This window comes from Calidris pugnax, unplaced genomic scaffold (assembly GCF_001431845.1).
Source record: "Calidris pugnax isolate Ruff unplaced genomic scaffold, ASM143184v1 scaffold28, whole genome shotgun sequence".
Classification (NCBI taxonomy): Eukaryota; Metazoa; Chordata; class Aves; order Charadriiformes; family Scolopacidae; genus Calidris; species Calidris pugnax.
The window spans coordinates 3,054,507-3,070,834 of record NW_015090842.1 but is presented as its reverse complement, the minus strand read 5'-3'; the positions used below and the strand labels follow the sequence as shown (position 1 = coordinate 3,070,834).

Sequence of the window (16,328 nt, the reverse complement as noted above, 5' to 3'; positions counted from 1 at the left end):
CTATACCATTTTACGTGTAGTGCTTCTGTGCCATTTTTGTATTTCTAAGATAAAAGGTAACAGTGCACAGATTTTATTACCATATTTATTTTCTAAAATTGTATGGGGAAGATAGCACTGCCTGCCTTTCTGTTAAACTGTGAGATGAAGATTGAATATTGTTTTATAAATTTTCTTGTTCCTTGCGTAACCTACAATCTATTGTATTTTCTTTTTCAGCCCATATTACTTCATTTTTTATGTTTTCTGATCTTGCTTTCATTCTGAATAGACCTTGCAAGTTTGCCATTATGCATAAATTAACACCACCTACCTTTCACTGCATGGATTCTGCTTAAAGAGTATCCTATAGGATATGACTGGATAACACCTATTATAATACTGCCTTTTTAATTCAGACAAACATGTATCTGGGCTTTATAGTATGAGTAAAAAGCCTTCATCTCTACGTAGCAGCCATTCCCTCTTCCCTGGGAGCAGGTGTCACTGGCATAGTGAAAGGATCACCCTCTCTCCAGCTGAGAAAGAACGCAGTAAATAAACATTCTGCACTGTATTTACGACCTTGCCTCCTTAGGATTTTATTTGTAATGATCCTCTAATACCTATAATTATACTAGACATTTTGCAGAAAGTAGCCTTTTTCAGATGCCTTCCAAATCTAGCTGTGTAGTTCAAATTTCTCTAACTCAGTCTCAGCACAACATTATTTAGATACATAGCCCCTGTTTTCCTACTCAGCATGAGGAAAATGGTGAAGTCCTAACTACCTCACTAGCTTTCAGAAATGACAGAGGCATTGCTCTGAAATGCAAGAAATGTGTGGTATCAGCTTTTTTGTTACTACTATTATTAGATAAACTCTAGAAGCAGAAATCACTTTTTTTCAAATGCCAATCTGTCTTGATCTTAAGCCACTCATCTTTACCAACTACAGACCATCGTAACTGTTTTCAAACGTCTCTGCAGTGATTTTGTACTTCCTTTATTAATCAGTGAAGACAGCTCTTGCTGCTACTGAAGGACCCAACCCTACATACCTTATCCATAACAGTTGCACCTTATGCTTCTAAGTGAAAAGCAGGAACTGCAGGACTGACCCCCAGGTCTGCTGCACCCGCGGTTTGTCAGTACAACTCTCCCTGCTAATGGGCTGTCACCAAGACAACTCTCAGAAACACCAAAGAATCTCTGTACAAACACCTTAACGCAACTCCTAAGGTTGCATGGTGTACTTAGTACACAATGACAAGAAAAGGCTTATCCTAGTTTGAAAACAGACTCTGTTTTCAGCATTGGGCCTAAGTGCATCAAACGCTGTCAAGACAGAGCTGAAGGTGCTGTGATGGAGGCCACCACAAAGAAACTCCAGAAACCCTTCCAGGACTGGAGCCGATCCTGCTGCCTTGGGAGTGCTGCTCCCCGGGCTGCACCGACCTGCCTCCTCCTCACTCGCTGAGACAGAACCACACCTACCCATCCCAGTTCTGAAACTGGTTCCAGTTAAAAGATCAGTTAATTTTCAATCCGTGGCAACTGGCAAGGATATCACAGCAGCACTAGTTAATAATATGAGCTAGAAAGGAGCAGCCTAACCCAGGCTCCGACTAACGTCGAACAAATTCTTCCTCTACAATAATCCCATGAGGGTTTAAAATCCAAACTATTTAGAAACTGCACTATTTAGACAGGCTCTGTTGAACATGAGTTAGTTCCGTTTCTAGCAGCTCATTACTTTCCCCTTACAGTTGCAGATTACTTCCTCTACCAAAACTGTTTCCCCGTCTCTCTCTGGTTTGAAAATGCTACCTTGTCATTTTGTCATGAGTAATTACAGAAACAGTCCCCGTGCCTCTCTTTTATTAACACCTCTCAAATATTTGTGCAGTGATTTCATATCCTCCTTTAATCACCTCTTATCCAGTTTATACAAATTAAGTTCAATCAATCTTTCATTATAAGTAATATACTTCTCACTTAGCTACCCTGCTTTGAACTTTCTTTAGTATTTCAGTAGTCTTTTTTTATGATGATGGGTCTCATCAGTGCTACATGCAATATTCTGAGGGCAGCTTGTGCTATCAGTGACACATACCATTACTAATAAAACGGACTTTAACAACCAACCAGATAGAAGAAATAGCCTGCAATATTATAAGAATGTCTGTAACTCAAAAGTTGCTGTCATTTCTCCTCTGGCTGACTCCCTTGTTTTCATTCTGTTAGACTGTATTCCAAGGTCTAAATGGAGGGGGATCATAAAGGCTGCAAATTAAAATGAAAGATTCCAACCTGACTTCTGCTGAATCCTATTTTCATTCACAGGATCACAGAACAATATGGGGTTGGAAGGGACCTCTGGAGATCATCTAGTCCACCCCCATTGCCAAAGCAGGTCCACCCAGAGCAGGTCCCACAGGAACGTGTCCAGGTGGGTTTGAATGTCTCCAGAGAAGGAGACTCCACCACCTCTCTGGGCAGCCTGTTCCAGGGCTTTGCCACCCTCAAAGTTTAGATGGAACTTCTTATGCTCAAGGTTGTGCCTGCTACCTTGTCCTGTCCCTGGGCACCACTGAAAAAAGCCTGGCCCCATCCTCCTGACACCCACCCTTTAAGTATTTATAGGTGTTGATCAGATCCCCCCTCAGCCTTCTCTTCTCCAGACTAAAAAGGCCCAAGTCCCTCAGCCTTTCCTCATAAGAGAGATGTTCTAGTCCCCTCATCATCTTTGTAGCCCTCTGCTGTACCCTCTCCAGCAGTTCCCTGTTCTTCTTGGGTATTCCTCCTAGCCCTACTCATTTATGTTCCAATTTCAGAACCACAGGCTTCAACACCGTGCTCCAGAGAGGGCCATATACCAAATCATTAAAAGTTCTGTTGATTAAAGAATGTGCACTATCACCTGGAAATTAAAGCTAGGTCATTAAAAGTTCTGTTGATTAAAGAATGTGTACTATCACCTGGAAATTAAAGTGATAGAAACAAAATAATCAGTTATTCACTCTCTGAAGAAATATCCACATTAGGAGAGTCTTAACTTTTCTAGGTCTCCTGACTCTTCTGTTCATCTTAGCTTTACTAACTTTGGCTTTGTACCAAATTTGTACCATCAGCGATGGCAGGGTTCAAAATCTATTCTCTTTGGATATAGTAAGGGTCCATGCTTGAACAATACAGTATGTTTTCTGGTGCAGCAGGGCGTTTGGCGTAATTTGCTTTGTTCATGTAGCTGTACTTCAGGTGTGTGTAGGAGTGACATTATTTAAGTTCATGTGAAATGTAAATAAGTCAGACACAGTTGAAAATGTATTTTCTCTGCCATGCCTGTATTGTAGAACACAGTGTCACTTCGTATTACGTTCCATTATGATAATCTTATTTTAAAGCTGACAGTCATGATTTAATATCCTTGAAAAAGCTTAAAAGTGAGAAGTGTGCTTGAGCTACTTTTGGCAGTCTTAAGGAACTCCTTTCCCCAGCGTTTTGATAGTCATTATTTGGATTATGAGAGAATATATACAACTTGTATACCTTTATAAATCATACACGCTGGCATCAGTTAATCAGATGTAACAATACTGATTTATGGAATATCTTTTAGTTCACTGTGACTTTTGTTACTAATCTGATGTCAACACACTGTAAATTTAGCCTCTCAGAGAAAATCTGAATCTTTATAATGTATTATTTATGTTTACTCTTTATCCATTAAACCAGTGGTCATGTTAAAATTCACCAATAAAAAGTGAAAAATATTCAGAACAAGCCATCAAAAAAGTATTTACCCTAAGCCATATTCAGAGCACTGAGTGAAAAATAACTCCTGAATTACCTTCTTTCATGTGTCTATAACTCATACAGAAGAACTTGTGAAGTAGACCTGCAGAAGTATATGCATTTTTCATCTAACATAATGGAAAATTATTGTTTTATGGGTCGCTTACCAGTACTTATTTCTGTGCACCCAGCATTATAGAAATGTTTCAGCAAGGAGGTGGAGAGTAATGTCAGTTTCAACCAAGAGTGTGATTCAGAAAAGGACTACACCTAGTTAAGTTAGTAGGAACGAAAAAGCTGAAGAGTAAGCAACTGCTCTCCTCAGGTCTACCCTTAGGTGTAGAGACCCCTTCTATCACAGGCATACTACAGAAGGGAAGTGGAATTGGGATTATCCCCGATGGCCAGCTCTCTGTGCCATTGCAACAAAGCAGCAAAGTCAGACAATCTTGAGTCTGAGCCAGGAAACAGAAAACATGACATCAGTACAGCCTATCGATGGCCCTGGTGCTGGGAGCTGCACAGATCCAAATCTAGTCTGAATTTCAAATGAACAAAGCTAATAAAAGGCCAGTCTGTTTTGAAAAATAGTAAGCAGATCAGCTCTAAGTAGCTAAACTTTTGATAACACTTGATACACTCCTGTGAATGACAGAAAATACATTTACATTCTAAAACGGATCACTTTAACATAGTTCATTTCTTAAAAGAGTGATTCCATTTTGGGGAAGACACAATTCTAAACACAATTGTTCAGAAACAATTCTGTTTCAGAAGAACTGCAAAGACTTTCACCTTAGCAGGGGCGCTAAGGACATGTAAGCAGAGAGAAAATATAGCTATACACAGGTTCTCCTGCTCCCTCTGCCCCCACAAAATCCTCAAACTCTAAAACATCCACCACGCTTGAAGGATCATCCTCAGGTTTGATTTGTTTTGGATGAGACACTACGGAACCCGGCTGTTCTGCTCTAATTTGTGCACTGTCCCAATGGTACCCAAACATCTTCCCACAGGAAAACTTTCCCTGAGGTTCCAGAACATACAAATGTCTAAGGGAAAGTGTTTTCCCGGGCTAGTGAATGCGAGGAAACAAATACTAATTGTGAAGGTTCACATTGCTAAGGTTGGATGAAGAAACAATCAACAACCCATAAAACTCTCTCTGGTAAGTAATAGATTATCATACCCTTGCTCCAAAATTCTGGTATTTCCAAGAAAATCTGATGCCTAGTTCCTTACATTTTCTCAAATCAACACTTCTCTTCAGAAGAACCTCAACTATAAGGCTGCAGAGCAATCTTTTTCACCCTGTATAACATACGGCCGCAGTTTCTACATGACTACCTGCATCTGCTTTGCTAAATGACTAGACTTGTATGTATATTTACTGTGTACATATTCTAAACAAATGTATGCTGGAGGGCTCTACATAATTTGACATTCAGTATGGCTAAGATTTCTCTAAGCAAATGAAGACACGTTAGACACAAGAACAAATTCTGCAGATTTTAAAATGTGACAAGCAACGGATAGATCCAATTAATGTCACAGAAACAACTCCGGATTCAACAAACTATTTGGCGGGTGGCTGTAAGAGGAGTGTGGTGGTTACACTGCAGATGAAGGCCATTACATAGCGATGGAAAAGGAACAAGAGGATGGCCTGAGTACATAAACTCACTCAGTTGTAATGGTTGTAACTGATGTCCTCCATAGATCTAGAAAAATGCGGAATCTGAAACCACTTACTCAGTCAGAAACAGCTCCATAATACGAAGCCACTTACTCAGGGAGTGTGGCAAAGCCACAGTTGAATTCTTTATGATTAAATTCCCTTTAGAAACTAACATGTCATTTTCAAGGTAACTGAATTGCTACTCAAAGGAATATTTGTAACTGGAAATCAAGGAGGGGGAATTTAATGCTAAAGAAAAAGGAGAAAAAACATGATTTTCAGGTTCACCAAAAAGCTTTAGAGTTTACTCTGGCTTTCATGATAATGGAAATCACTTTCCTAGGAGATGAACAGTTACTTCATTGGATTAATCCTAAGGTTTTCATACAATACAAATAATAAACCTGGGTAAAATTAAATTATTTTTTTACATTTGGAATAATTCTTTCAGGCTAATTTTGTGTGAAAGAAGTGAAAAATCTTCTGTGTGGGTGGGGAATACACTTCCCAGCTCCCCTGCTAAAGCACTAACTTTCCTTAGTAGAAACTGAGCAAGAGCCTACAGCTAATGCCCCTTATTATGACATCTATCTCAAGTCACTGCCACATGCAATAATCTGTAATATTAAAGAAAACTGAGTCATACGTTTTGATACTTAATGGTGAGGGGCCTGTTCACAGTTACATTTCCATGTGACTTGTAACAAATCAGCCACCGTTAACTAAGGGGCTTGGCTAATAACACCCTCTTGACATACTTATTTTTGGAACAAGCTACTGTTCTTCCCTCATGCTGTGTTGAAGTTACTCTTTGAGAAACTCTATTTTACATGTAGCATAACACAAAATACTGCATCACCTCCCAGAGACTGTTTTCACACTTATAATAGCTGTCCTTCAACCAGAAGAAAACACTTTAATGTATTAACCCAATAATCTATTGTTATTTATCAACCAACACTATTTAGCTAAACTCCATGCCAGTTAGGGCATTTCTAGGACAGGGAAATACTTTTTCCCATGCATTCTCACCAGAAAGAATTAAAGAACTTCCAGACTTTGAAGAATCTAAGAGTACTCTGTCTAATGATGGTGAGAAAACCTATCACACTTGATCCATCAAAAGCATCCTTTAATAATTTTGCTAGCATTTATTTCATAATTTTGCCGATCTGCATGAGGACAAGAATTTTTACTCCTGCTTTACTCCTTTATGGTCATATAAATTCAGATGGAGTTTTGCATGTTTTAAAATGAGTTACAGTTTTGTTCTCCTTAAGAGACCACAGCTGCTTGACACACAGGGATTAAAAACAACTTTTAGTAACAGGTGAAAGAATACAAGAAATAATATCAAATCACTTTAAAAAAGCATTTCTCAGCTGTAATTAAATGAATTTGCTGTGAGTATGACATATGTACAGAAAACAAGAGGAAATGGATTTATAGGCACTTCTTTCAGATGACTTTCAAGACTTCAAACCCAGGGAGAAATGAAGTCATTTTAAACACATACTAAAAAAACTTCATACCAATACTGAGTGTCGTGTTCTTTCTTTCCCCCAATTCATCCAATTAAGAAAGAAAAACAATTTTTAATGAAAACACCCAATATAGTCACTAAAATTCCCAGGTCAAACTGTACTTTCTTTAACTGGAAATATTATAGTCTCATACTGAAAATTACATGATGCTCATTAAACTCCTCAGGCCAAGTCTTTCAGTCCCTAACCAGTCAGCAGTCACAAGGCATTTCCACCGCCTTCAGCTTTGCTTCAGTGACTTCTGTAATATTAGCATCATCATTACTTGCATTAGCATTAATACAGATTTTTCTTTGTCTTCTCACGTGATCAGACTAGAACAGAATATAACTGAGACGTGTCACAACTCAGTAATACTGACAGCCATCTACTTATGCTTCTTGTTTAAGTACATTATATATGTAAGAGCCAAGGTCACCCGTGTAAATATACCCCAGGGACATTCAGAGCCACCTACCTGTGTGTGGCTCAATAGAAAAGTAAGGCTGTCCTTCCAGGATGCTATAAACCAGCTTGGCACTATTTCCATAAACTGGATCATCTGCATCTGTGGCTGTGACTTTAGTTACAAAGGTGCCTAAATAAAAAGAATACACACAATTAACATTTACATTCTTACTAGAAACATGCATAACTTACTCAAAAAATAATTTGAAACAAAAAATAATTTCCTTGAAACTCCAAAGAAATTTATGAGGTGTATGACAGTAATAAGAGAAGAAAAAACATCAGTAACAACTATAAATATTACTTGTGGAACACAAACAAAACATTTTCCTTCAACATGATATATGCCAGCAGACTGAATTTCTGGGTAAAGGAAAAACCTTTTTAGCAATTGTATTATTTAAGGTTTCTTTGTAGAATGCATTTAAAGCTACCTGATAGATCTGTGTAGACTTCAAGCATTTGCAAAGGAATCATATCAAAGGGATACGAAATACAAGGTTAATAATACAATATAATATGTTGCATTTAAGATTCGCAAAATCACATTTGAAAGAACCTTGCCAAGTTACAGAGACTGCATAGAAAAGCAATAATAAAAAGGGTTCTTTTCTCTTTTCTTGGCTTGCAGCCATAATAACGGCTTGATGTGGCCACAGTGACAGAGTCAGGACAACATCTATTGTCTCTGAAACGAGTCTCTGGCACTGAGGGGGCCATTGTCTAGCCAGAGTTATAAATTCCATACTCTGTCCAAAAAATGGAAGAAAAAATTAAGGAAATTGCCCTTTTTATTTCTTAGGCAACACAGCACTCCCATTTCTGTAAGAAGCAAGATCGAATGAAATTCAGTAGGTTACATTAAGCTTGCTGCAGAGAGGGCTTTTTTGGATGACTTAAAAATATAATGATGACATTAATTAGGCTAACAATGAAGCCAGGATCTACAGAGGGAGAGAAAACAAGAGTAGGAGAGAGGTTAAGGGCTGAATTACGTTCCTTATGTTCAGAAAGGAAAAGAATTATAGCACCCACCAAAATACCCCCTTTCTGAATCTGAATATGCCAATAAAATTCACCCTCTCTTCCCTCTCACCCTCCGGGTGCTGCCAACCCAAAATGACACAACGCCTCAGGACAGGAACAGGAAACTAAAGAGGGAAAAGATCCCTTTGGCATCTCCTTGGATTGTGCCCTCTTTTCTTCTTTTTCTCTATGGCACATCACTGCCATCGCTGTGGGCAGTTTTCTGCATTACAATACATGCAAGTTATTTGAGAAATATTTCTATATTTAGAGATAATTTGTGCAACACCCAACAGCTTCTATTTCAGGGTTTCCCACCTGGTCACTCCGAGGATCAGGGCAAGCTATGGGGCTGGCAGGATTTGGGAACGTTTAGAGGGATGGCCAACACCTCATTCACAGTGGAAGCTCTGCGGTGCTTGAAGATGTGGAGGGTCTGCTACATGGGAACAATGGGAAAATTCCCATGGGAGGAAACGTGGGTTGCAGAAATATATCACATTGGAGAAAAACAAATGCCCATGGCTTGTACCGGTCAATTATTTTGGCTACTGGTATGTATTTATCTGTTCTTACAGGGAGAGAACATCAACAGAGGGAGGAAGATCAGCTGGCAGTTGTGCAAGCTCTGCCATGGCCCCATCTGGCAGGAAAGTGCCCCACCAGCCTCTCCTGCTACTCAGCAGGGTCCAGAAGAACCCACACAGCTTTAGTGGATGCTCACCATGCGGAAGAGGAGTGAGATGCTGATGAATATAATGTTGCATCTATCTTTGACAGACACTTGCTGAACCTGTTCTTACAAAGCACGTCAACTGCTCATGCTTTGAAGCCTAACTGCTTTTGATGTTGAAAGGTGATCTTATACCTAACCTTTGATATAACAATCTTTAACCTGCCACCAGGCATGAGAAATGGACTTTATCCTCAACTTGATGGCTGGTTTGTAAGCAATTACCATGGGAAATTTGTTGTCTGACCAATTACAAATTCAGTTGTATACCCAGATACTACCAGACAACGCCTGGTAGCTTTGAGTGAAAATGATAAAGGGGATATATGACACAAACGTGGTCCCCAGCCTTGCAGCAAGTACACAGCCTCAGCCTGTAGATGATATCCTGAATTTTATTCTCCTCCACATACAGGAGAATAAAAACATAACAGGGAAGCAACCACGGGGCACACTCAGAGGCCATAGCATATGCTACAGAAAATAAATGAAATAGGGAACAATGACAAGGAAGTATGCAGGAAGCTTGAGTGTGGAATACTGCAGGAACAGAGGAACAAAAGGCTTGCCCACAGTAGTCACAAAGCATGAAAAGATGTAGCTGTTAGAGTAGTCTCACGTATTTAAGTTTTGTTGCCTTCCCTTCTGTAACTCACAGACCGGTTACACGGTCTCTATTTGGTTGCTCCCACAGACAGCAACCTCCCAGCCAAGCTGTACCACAGAACTGGGCTACAGCCCCACCATCCCAGCAGGACCAGGCCCCACAGTTCACAGCCGTGGGCCCACACGTGAGACCAAACATGACCGTGGAGGTCAGGGCTTCCTCCAGCTGGACGCCGATGCCAATGGCAGGTGAGGTACAAGGCTGCTGCCATAAGAACTGTGTTTTGTAACCTTCTAAAACAGAAGAGATTTGTGCAGAACATCACACGGGGCTGGAATATGATAAGGCTCATCACAGAACACTGAAAAATTTGGTAAGAGTATTTTATCTAGGCTGTTCCATTTTGTTTCCACAATATACTTTATACACAAAGGAAAATAAAGCGAAACTGTTGACTTCTTTGAGATTGTGTTTGATTTGCCTAGCTGGCTCTCATTTCAAAGGACTTCAGAAATAATTACATTGCTTGTTTAGAAAGATTTGATATATGTCTATTCTTTTCTTATTTCACTTGAGAATTCCTGAAGACTTCTATAGATATTTATTTCAAGATTTCAAAACTTAAATGGGTCTGCTGATTCTTTGATAAACGCATCCTTTATCCCAAGTGTTCATTACACATTAAAGTTGAATATGCCTTAATAAAAAGAGGCAATCACTGTCTAACATTGCTTCCAAGCCTGATGCTCAGCTCTCAAGATTTTTTTTTTCTTGTGATATAAAATAATTTAATCAGTTACCGAGGTCCCAAACTTATCTGAAATTTATACATATGTAATAGTAATTACTCCCATTCACTGTTTATATACACAAAAGGAGGGGGAAAATGGCACATCCTTCTATTTCTTTCCCTTAAAGGTCACTTGAAGTACGACTATAATCTCGCTTAATAAAACTAATGAAGGGAATGGAAAAATAAAATACTCTCCCAGCTTCTAGAAATCAATTTCTTACCCTGCCAGTCTCTGCCACTCAGCACTTCATTTCCGAGCGTCATACACACGGTTCTGAGAAGGTCTGTCAAATTCAGTATTTTACTCCCAGCAATCTTATTGATGAAAATTGTTTATGAAAGACGTAAGCAATCAGGAAACAGAAATTAAAGAAATTACTTCCACTATTGAAATTAGTTAAGCTTTACATAGTTTAAAATTTATCATCTTTAATTTTAATTTTTTTGTTTTATGCCTGGAATGAAATTTTCTGCAGGTGTGAAACCTGCCACCTTACTATGTTCATTCTGCAATAAGAAGCACATAAAGGAGCAGACTCTGTCCCCTCTGCAGCTGCAGAGGATGGTGCCACATCAGAGCTGCTCTGGTTCCACTGCAAGATGCTCAGGGTCCAGAAGAAGCAGCAACCTACTAAAGGGCAACTATACAGGACTTTTCAATTAAGCATGATCAAAAGATTTTAAGAACTGGGAGACTTTTGATAGTGAAAAGTAATGCAGAAGAAAGGAACCCTCAGCCACCATGGCCGTTATTTAGGCAATCTCCTGAACGCAGCAGAACTCTCCCTACTTTGGTGTAGAGCTTTGGATTATCAATATTTAAGTAGGATTTTACTCCACAACAGAGACTGCAGTTAGAAACCACATGTAAATAAATATTTTTTACATGCTTAATGTGCTTAAAGTTTTAAAGATAAGAATTTTGCATCGAAAAAGCAGTGAGAATGCAGGCAAGGGCATTTATTAAGTAAATGCTCTGAGAAACAACATTCTGGGTTCTACCCTGCAAATAAACAGCTAAGGTTTCTGTTTGTGTTTAATTTTGACTGGATTTGGCTTGTGTTTGTTTCTTTGTCAATGCTACAACAAACTCATTTAGCAAGAGACCAGAAATTTGAAATGGTGCCATTTTTACAAGAAAGCCACTATTATAGTCCAAGTCACTGTTGTCCTAATTACAATAATACAGCAGTTTTATATAATCTGGCCCAACAACATAATCACTGTTTCTTTTTTTCTTTTTGTACCTAATATTGCCTTATGTAAAACAAAACCATTTTTTTTGGTAGATGAGGCAAATTTTAAGATGTTTACTTAAAAAACTTTCTGCATTTTTTTTCCTAAGGTACACTTTTGCAATGCTAATGACCCTGAGATTAAATATGGACTGCAAAGAGATTCAAGAGATTTTAATTAATGAACACTTCTAATGTGATTTAGCCATTAACCATTGCTGATTGTTTTACTCTGTTAGTGTCAGGTTTCCCAGTTTCTCTTTGCAACAGGCTAGCAATCAGAGACACAATTAACAAAAAAAGCATTTTTATATGGCTAGGTAAGAAAGCCTGTGTTTGCTGGCAAACTAAGATTAAAAGCCATCATAAAAATAAGATGTGTGTGCTCAGCTACTGCTCTTCTGTTGTTCTGGCTGTGTTTTTATGTGCAAGTCAGGGTACAGATTCCGCACATTAGTCAGAAAGAAAAATGCATATGCTGCCAGAGGGAAAAGGAAAGCAAATTTTTTGGTGTGGCAGTGAAGTGTGCACACTGGAAAAAAAGTAAAAAATAAAAAATTAAACTTGTGTGTTCTAGAGGAGGTAACGCAGAGTCGGTGCCAGAAATTTACATGAATCCATATTCAATGAAGCAACCATTTTGTTGAAAGATTGTAATGGCTGGTAAAAATAAAAAAAATGTGACCATAATGCAACCTGGCGGGACCATTTTTATCATTTTCCCAAGGACTTCTGGGTTTTATTGCTTTACTGATGCCCTTTTTGGTCTCTCTCACTCTTTCTCTTCTACTCCTCCCAAAGCTTCAGCAGATCTGATTACCAATCTGACAGGGCATTAAGAGTATATATTTGCATGAAAAAAGACCTACCCGTATTTACCAACTGTTTTGTTTTTCTAAGAGGATGGCTGTGCTTCAGAACCTCCAGCTCGATGTGGAGTTTGGCTGATAGTAGCCTCAGTCAGCAGTGGTCAAAGCAAAGCATTGTTTGCATTCAGCAGGTCAGACCAGCATTCTTTCCAAAATGAAGCCTTTTCTTCCCTGTCCTTCTTTGCTATAATCTCTCAGGTAGCATGACAGTTGTTGTCATGGTAACTATTTTTTATTGAATAAAACTGCAATAATCTCATAAAGACCTGTATAACTTCTTGACATGTAAATCATTACTGCCTCAAAAGCTGAAGAAACTTACTCTTATTTGTTTTTCATTGATGCTGATTTTTTTAAATACAAGAACATAGCTTTAAGCCTTATCGTCCTGTATTATTCTATAGGAGACCATTTCTAAACACAAAATCTCAGAATTAATGATTACACTAGGCAAATAAAGAAAACGTATGTGGCATAGAAATCTGTGGAATGCACTTCAGAACTTGCTAACCTATGCAAAATACACACAGAAAATGTTATCTTCGGTATTTTAAATTGCATAGCTTGGTGTGGATGCAGATATACACCTGTGTGGGTATGTTGTATGAGTGGTTTAGGATTCTTTTGCAGATCGTACGCTATTTCACTCCTACCTTCTACATCAGTACTTGAATGTGTTTTTATTATTATTAATAGTTACTTTACTGCCAAAGCTCTAAAAGCCCAATAAGCGGATCAGGAACTAGGCATCACGGAGGGGTTCTAAGGACTGCCTTGAGGACAGATGACAGGGGTCTCATGGGGGTTTTTCAGATCTTCCCATACTTGAAGGAAAGCATGTGAAAAATAAAAAAGTATTAGCTTTCTAAGTGCCCAGTGGGGGACAGATGACAGGGGTCTCATGGGGGTTTTCAGATCTTCCTACACTTGAAGGAAAGCATGTGAAAAATAAAGTATTAGCTTTCTAAGTGCCCAGTGGACCCCTTTCACTGCCGAAAAATAAACAGAGGTGGAAGATGACATCGTAAGCAGTGGAAAGGGGTAGAAATATGGGCCAGAATGGTCCACTAAAGGAAAAATGGGCAACTGATGCTTGACATGCTAGAGAGCCAGGAAGGCCAGAATGTATTCTACTGTATCTATAAGTTGAATCCTGTATACAGCCACTCCTAGAGGGAGAATGAGAAAGAAAATTTGTGTACTTTACGGATGTAACGTGATACGTGGGTGATGAGAACCATACAAATACATAGATAGATACAAGACTTCACTTAATCTTCCGCAAAGAGAAAAACAACAACAAAAGCTTCCTTACAATGAGAAATTGTACAAGGAGGAAGAGCTCCCCAAGGGAAATAAGAGAATCCTCCTCACTGAAGAGTTCACTCTGTTGCACAGGATGCTAGATAATGTATTCTAAGGGAAAACCCTAGAAAGACAAGAAGATTAACTAATAGGGTAATTTGTCTTTCCCAGCTGTAATTTATTTGACTCTAAGTAGTGAAATACTGTGATGCTGCCATGATCTTGTTTATGATGATTAAGGTAAGGAAGAAGGAAAAGAGGGTTATTCATACAACTCAGTTTTAGGCTCAACCAGCTAAATTACATACCTAGTTCACCAGCTTTCTGCTCTAAGGGAGGAAGGCAGTATTGTCCTCTCATGGGATCCTTCTTTCTCGGTTGACCAGAGAGGAATCCAAATTAAATTAGCCAGCTAATGTGAATGCTTAAATTTCAACCATATGATTGTATCATATCATAATTTCTTATGTGAATGCACTCAAAATAGGCCATACCAGTCTATAACACTAACCCTCCAGGAACTTCAAGCCTGTGAGCTGGCACCCCAGCATGCAGGGCAAGCACAAATCTGAGAGACTTTTGGTTTGGTTTACATTATTTTCCATAAATTTATATAAACACCTGTGTGCATTTATATACTCATATAGACAACTTCTTTCTCAAGTAAACGGCAACTGATGTATTTCATACTCTAAAACTAATCTAATAGTCTACTCTTTGTTCTGCTAATTTGTTTTATATATGGAATCACATGTAAAGTCACTGAAATGCACAGCAAAAGAGACTTGAGAGCCCAATACTCTACAGATCTCCAGGAAGCAGCAGTCGCTGCCCCGAAGAACTGAGTATCTAAACTAAAAGTTTCAACACCTGAAAAATCTGGTTCAATAAGTGATCTGAAAGAATCAAATAGGAGCAGCTTGGTCAGCAGTAGGAAATAACCACTATAATAAATTAGGAAGTGCCATGCAGGCAAATGCTAGAAACTGTTTCCTGTTTCCACCAAGAAAATAATCTTTTCATGTACCTCTGACATCCCAAGTCAGGTTTAGCTCCATAAGCAGAAGTGTGGAATCCAAGTTGTTTCTTGCAAGTACTACATATTTCTTAATGCAATTTTTAGAGTAGACAGTTTAGACAGTTAATGAAATCTTTAAAAAATGTTAATATCATGCAGTAAGTGTATGAGTCAAAATCTCTAAACAACTGAATATTCTATCACATGTAACACAGCAATGTTTTGAGATTGCTCATGTGTCATTTTAAGGACTTTTTATCATGTGAGAGAAATGGGAAAAATATATTGTATGCAAATGCGTAACTGCGGAAGTATGAAAGGTGCTTGCTCTGCACAGGAGAAAAAAGCCTTCTGTGGAGCCCACAGACAATGGAGCATGCTGACAGCTTCAGCATTTGCAGCTGGATAATGAAGGCTGTAGGAAGCATGGCTGGGAAACCTAATAAGCTGCATATTTTACAAATTTTTGTGCATAAACTAATTGTATTAGAACTCTGATGCTGCCTTTTTAACATGATCTTTTAGAAGCCAAACTCTTTTACATCAGAAATACATATTCCCATCTAGTGATATAGATAGCTCTTTGGCAATTATCCTTGCTGATGCTACCTACTGCTTGGATTTAGCTTGTGTGACTCTACTAAGAAAGGACAACTTTTCAGTTTTAAGGTTGGCAGTTCTTTCTTGCTACAACTTATAAGATGGTGCCATTAGAGAGCCTGCAGGTATTGCTTCATAAATTCCCCTGGGTGGCTGTTTGCTAGGATTAGAATACAGTTTGTAACATCACAGGCAGTAGGAGAAGGGTAAAATATATTTTATGTTCGGCTTAAAGAATTATGTTTTCTTTTCATGTTTTTTTTTTTTTTTTATTCTCCCTTTAGATATCATCCTCACTACGGAATATTAATTGATATTTGTGAGAGATGTGGGAAATAGCTATTCTTTTGTTGAGGAAGTTTTGAAAGACTGCTTGTCTCTAATCAATTGACTATTTCATCAGCATTCATTGTGTGAGGTCCCCAGGCAAAGACAGTAAAATTGGATGATCACTGTACACTATATTTCCAAGCAGGAAAAGAAAAGGACTGTAAGGCTTGTTGATTTCCACAGAAGTTTCAGGTTATGCTCAGGTGTATTGTATAAAAATATAAATAAATAATAAAGTAGCCTGGCTGATTACTGCAGAAATTTCTTCATTTATAACTTTCTGTTATGAAAACAGCAAAGGGCTGGTATGATCTTGCAGCTTTGATGCTCCTCTCGCTTTGTTTGGTGGAGTGAAGCCTGTAACGC

General features: G+C 38.6%; 1 protein-coding gene across 3 annotated transcripts in view; it reads right to left on the bottom strand.

Annotated features, from left to right (window-relative positions):
• Positions 1 to 16,328, bottom strand: part of CDH8 (cadherin 8, type 2) — a 146,892-nt gene that overhangs the window by 69,124 nt on the left and 61,440 nt on the right. For all 3 annotated transcript variants that reach the window (XM_014942497.1, XM_014942496.1, XM_014942498.1), the window contains one exon: positions 7,457 to 7,576. In XM_014942497.1, coding sequence (XP_014797983.1) covers positions 7,457 to 7,576 — 120 coding nt within the window. The remainder of the gene's footprint in view (positions 1 to 7,456; positions 7,577 to 16,328) is intronic.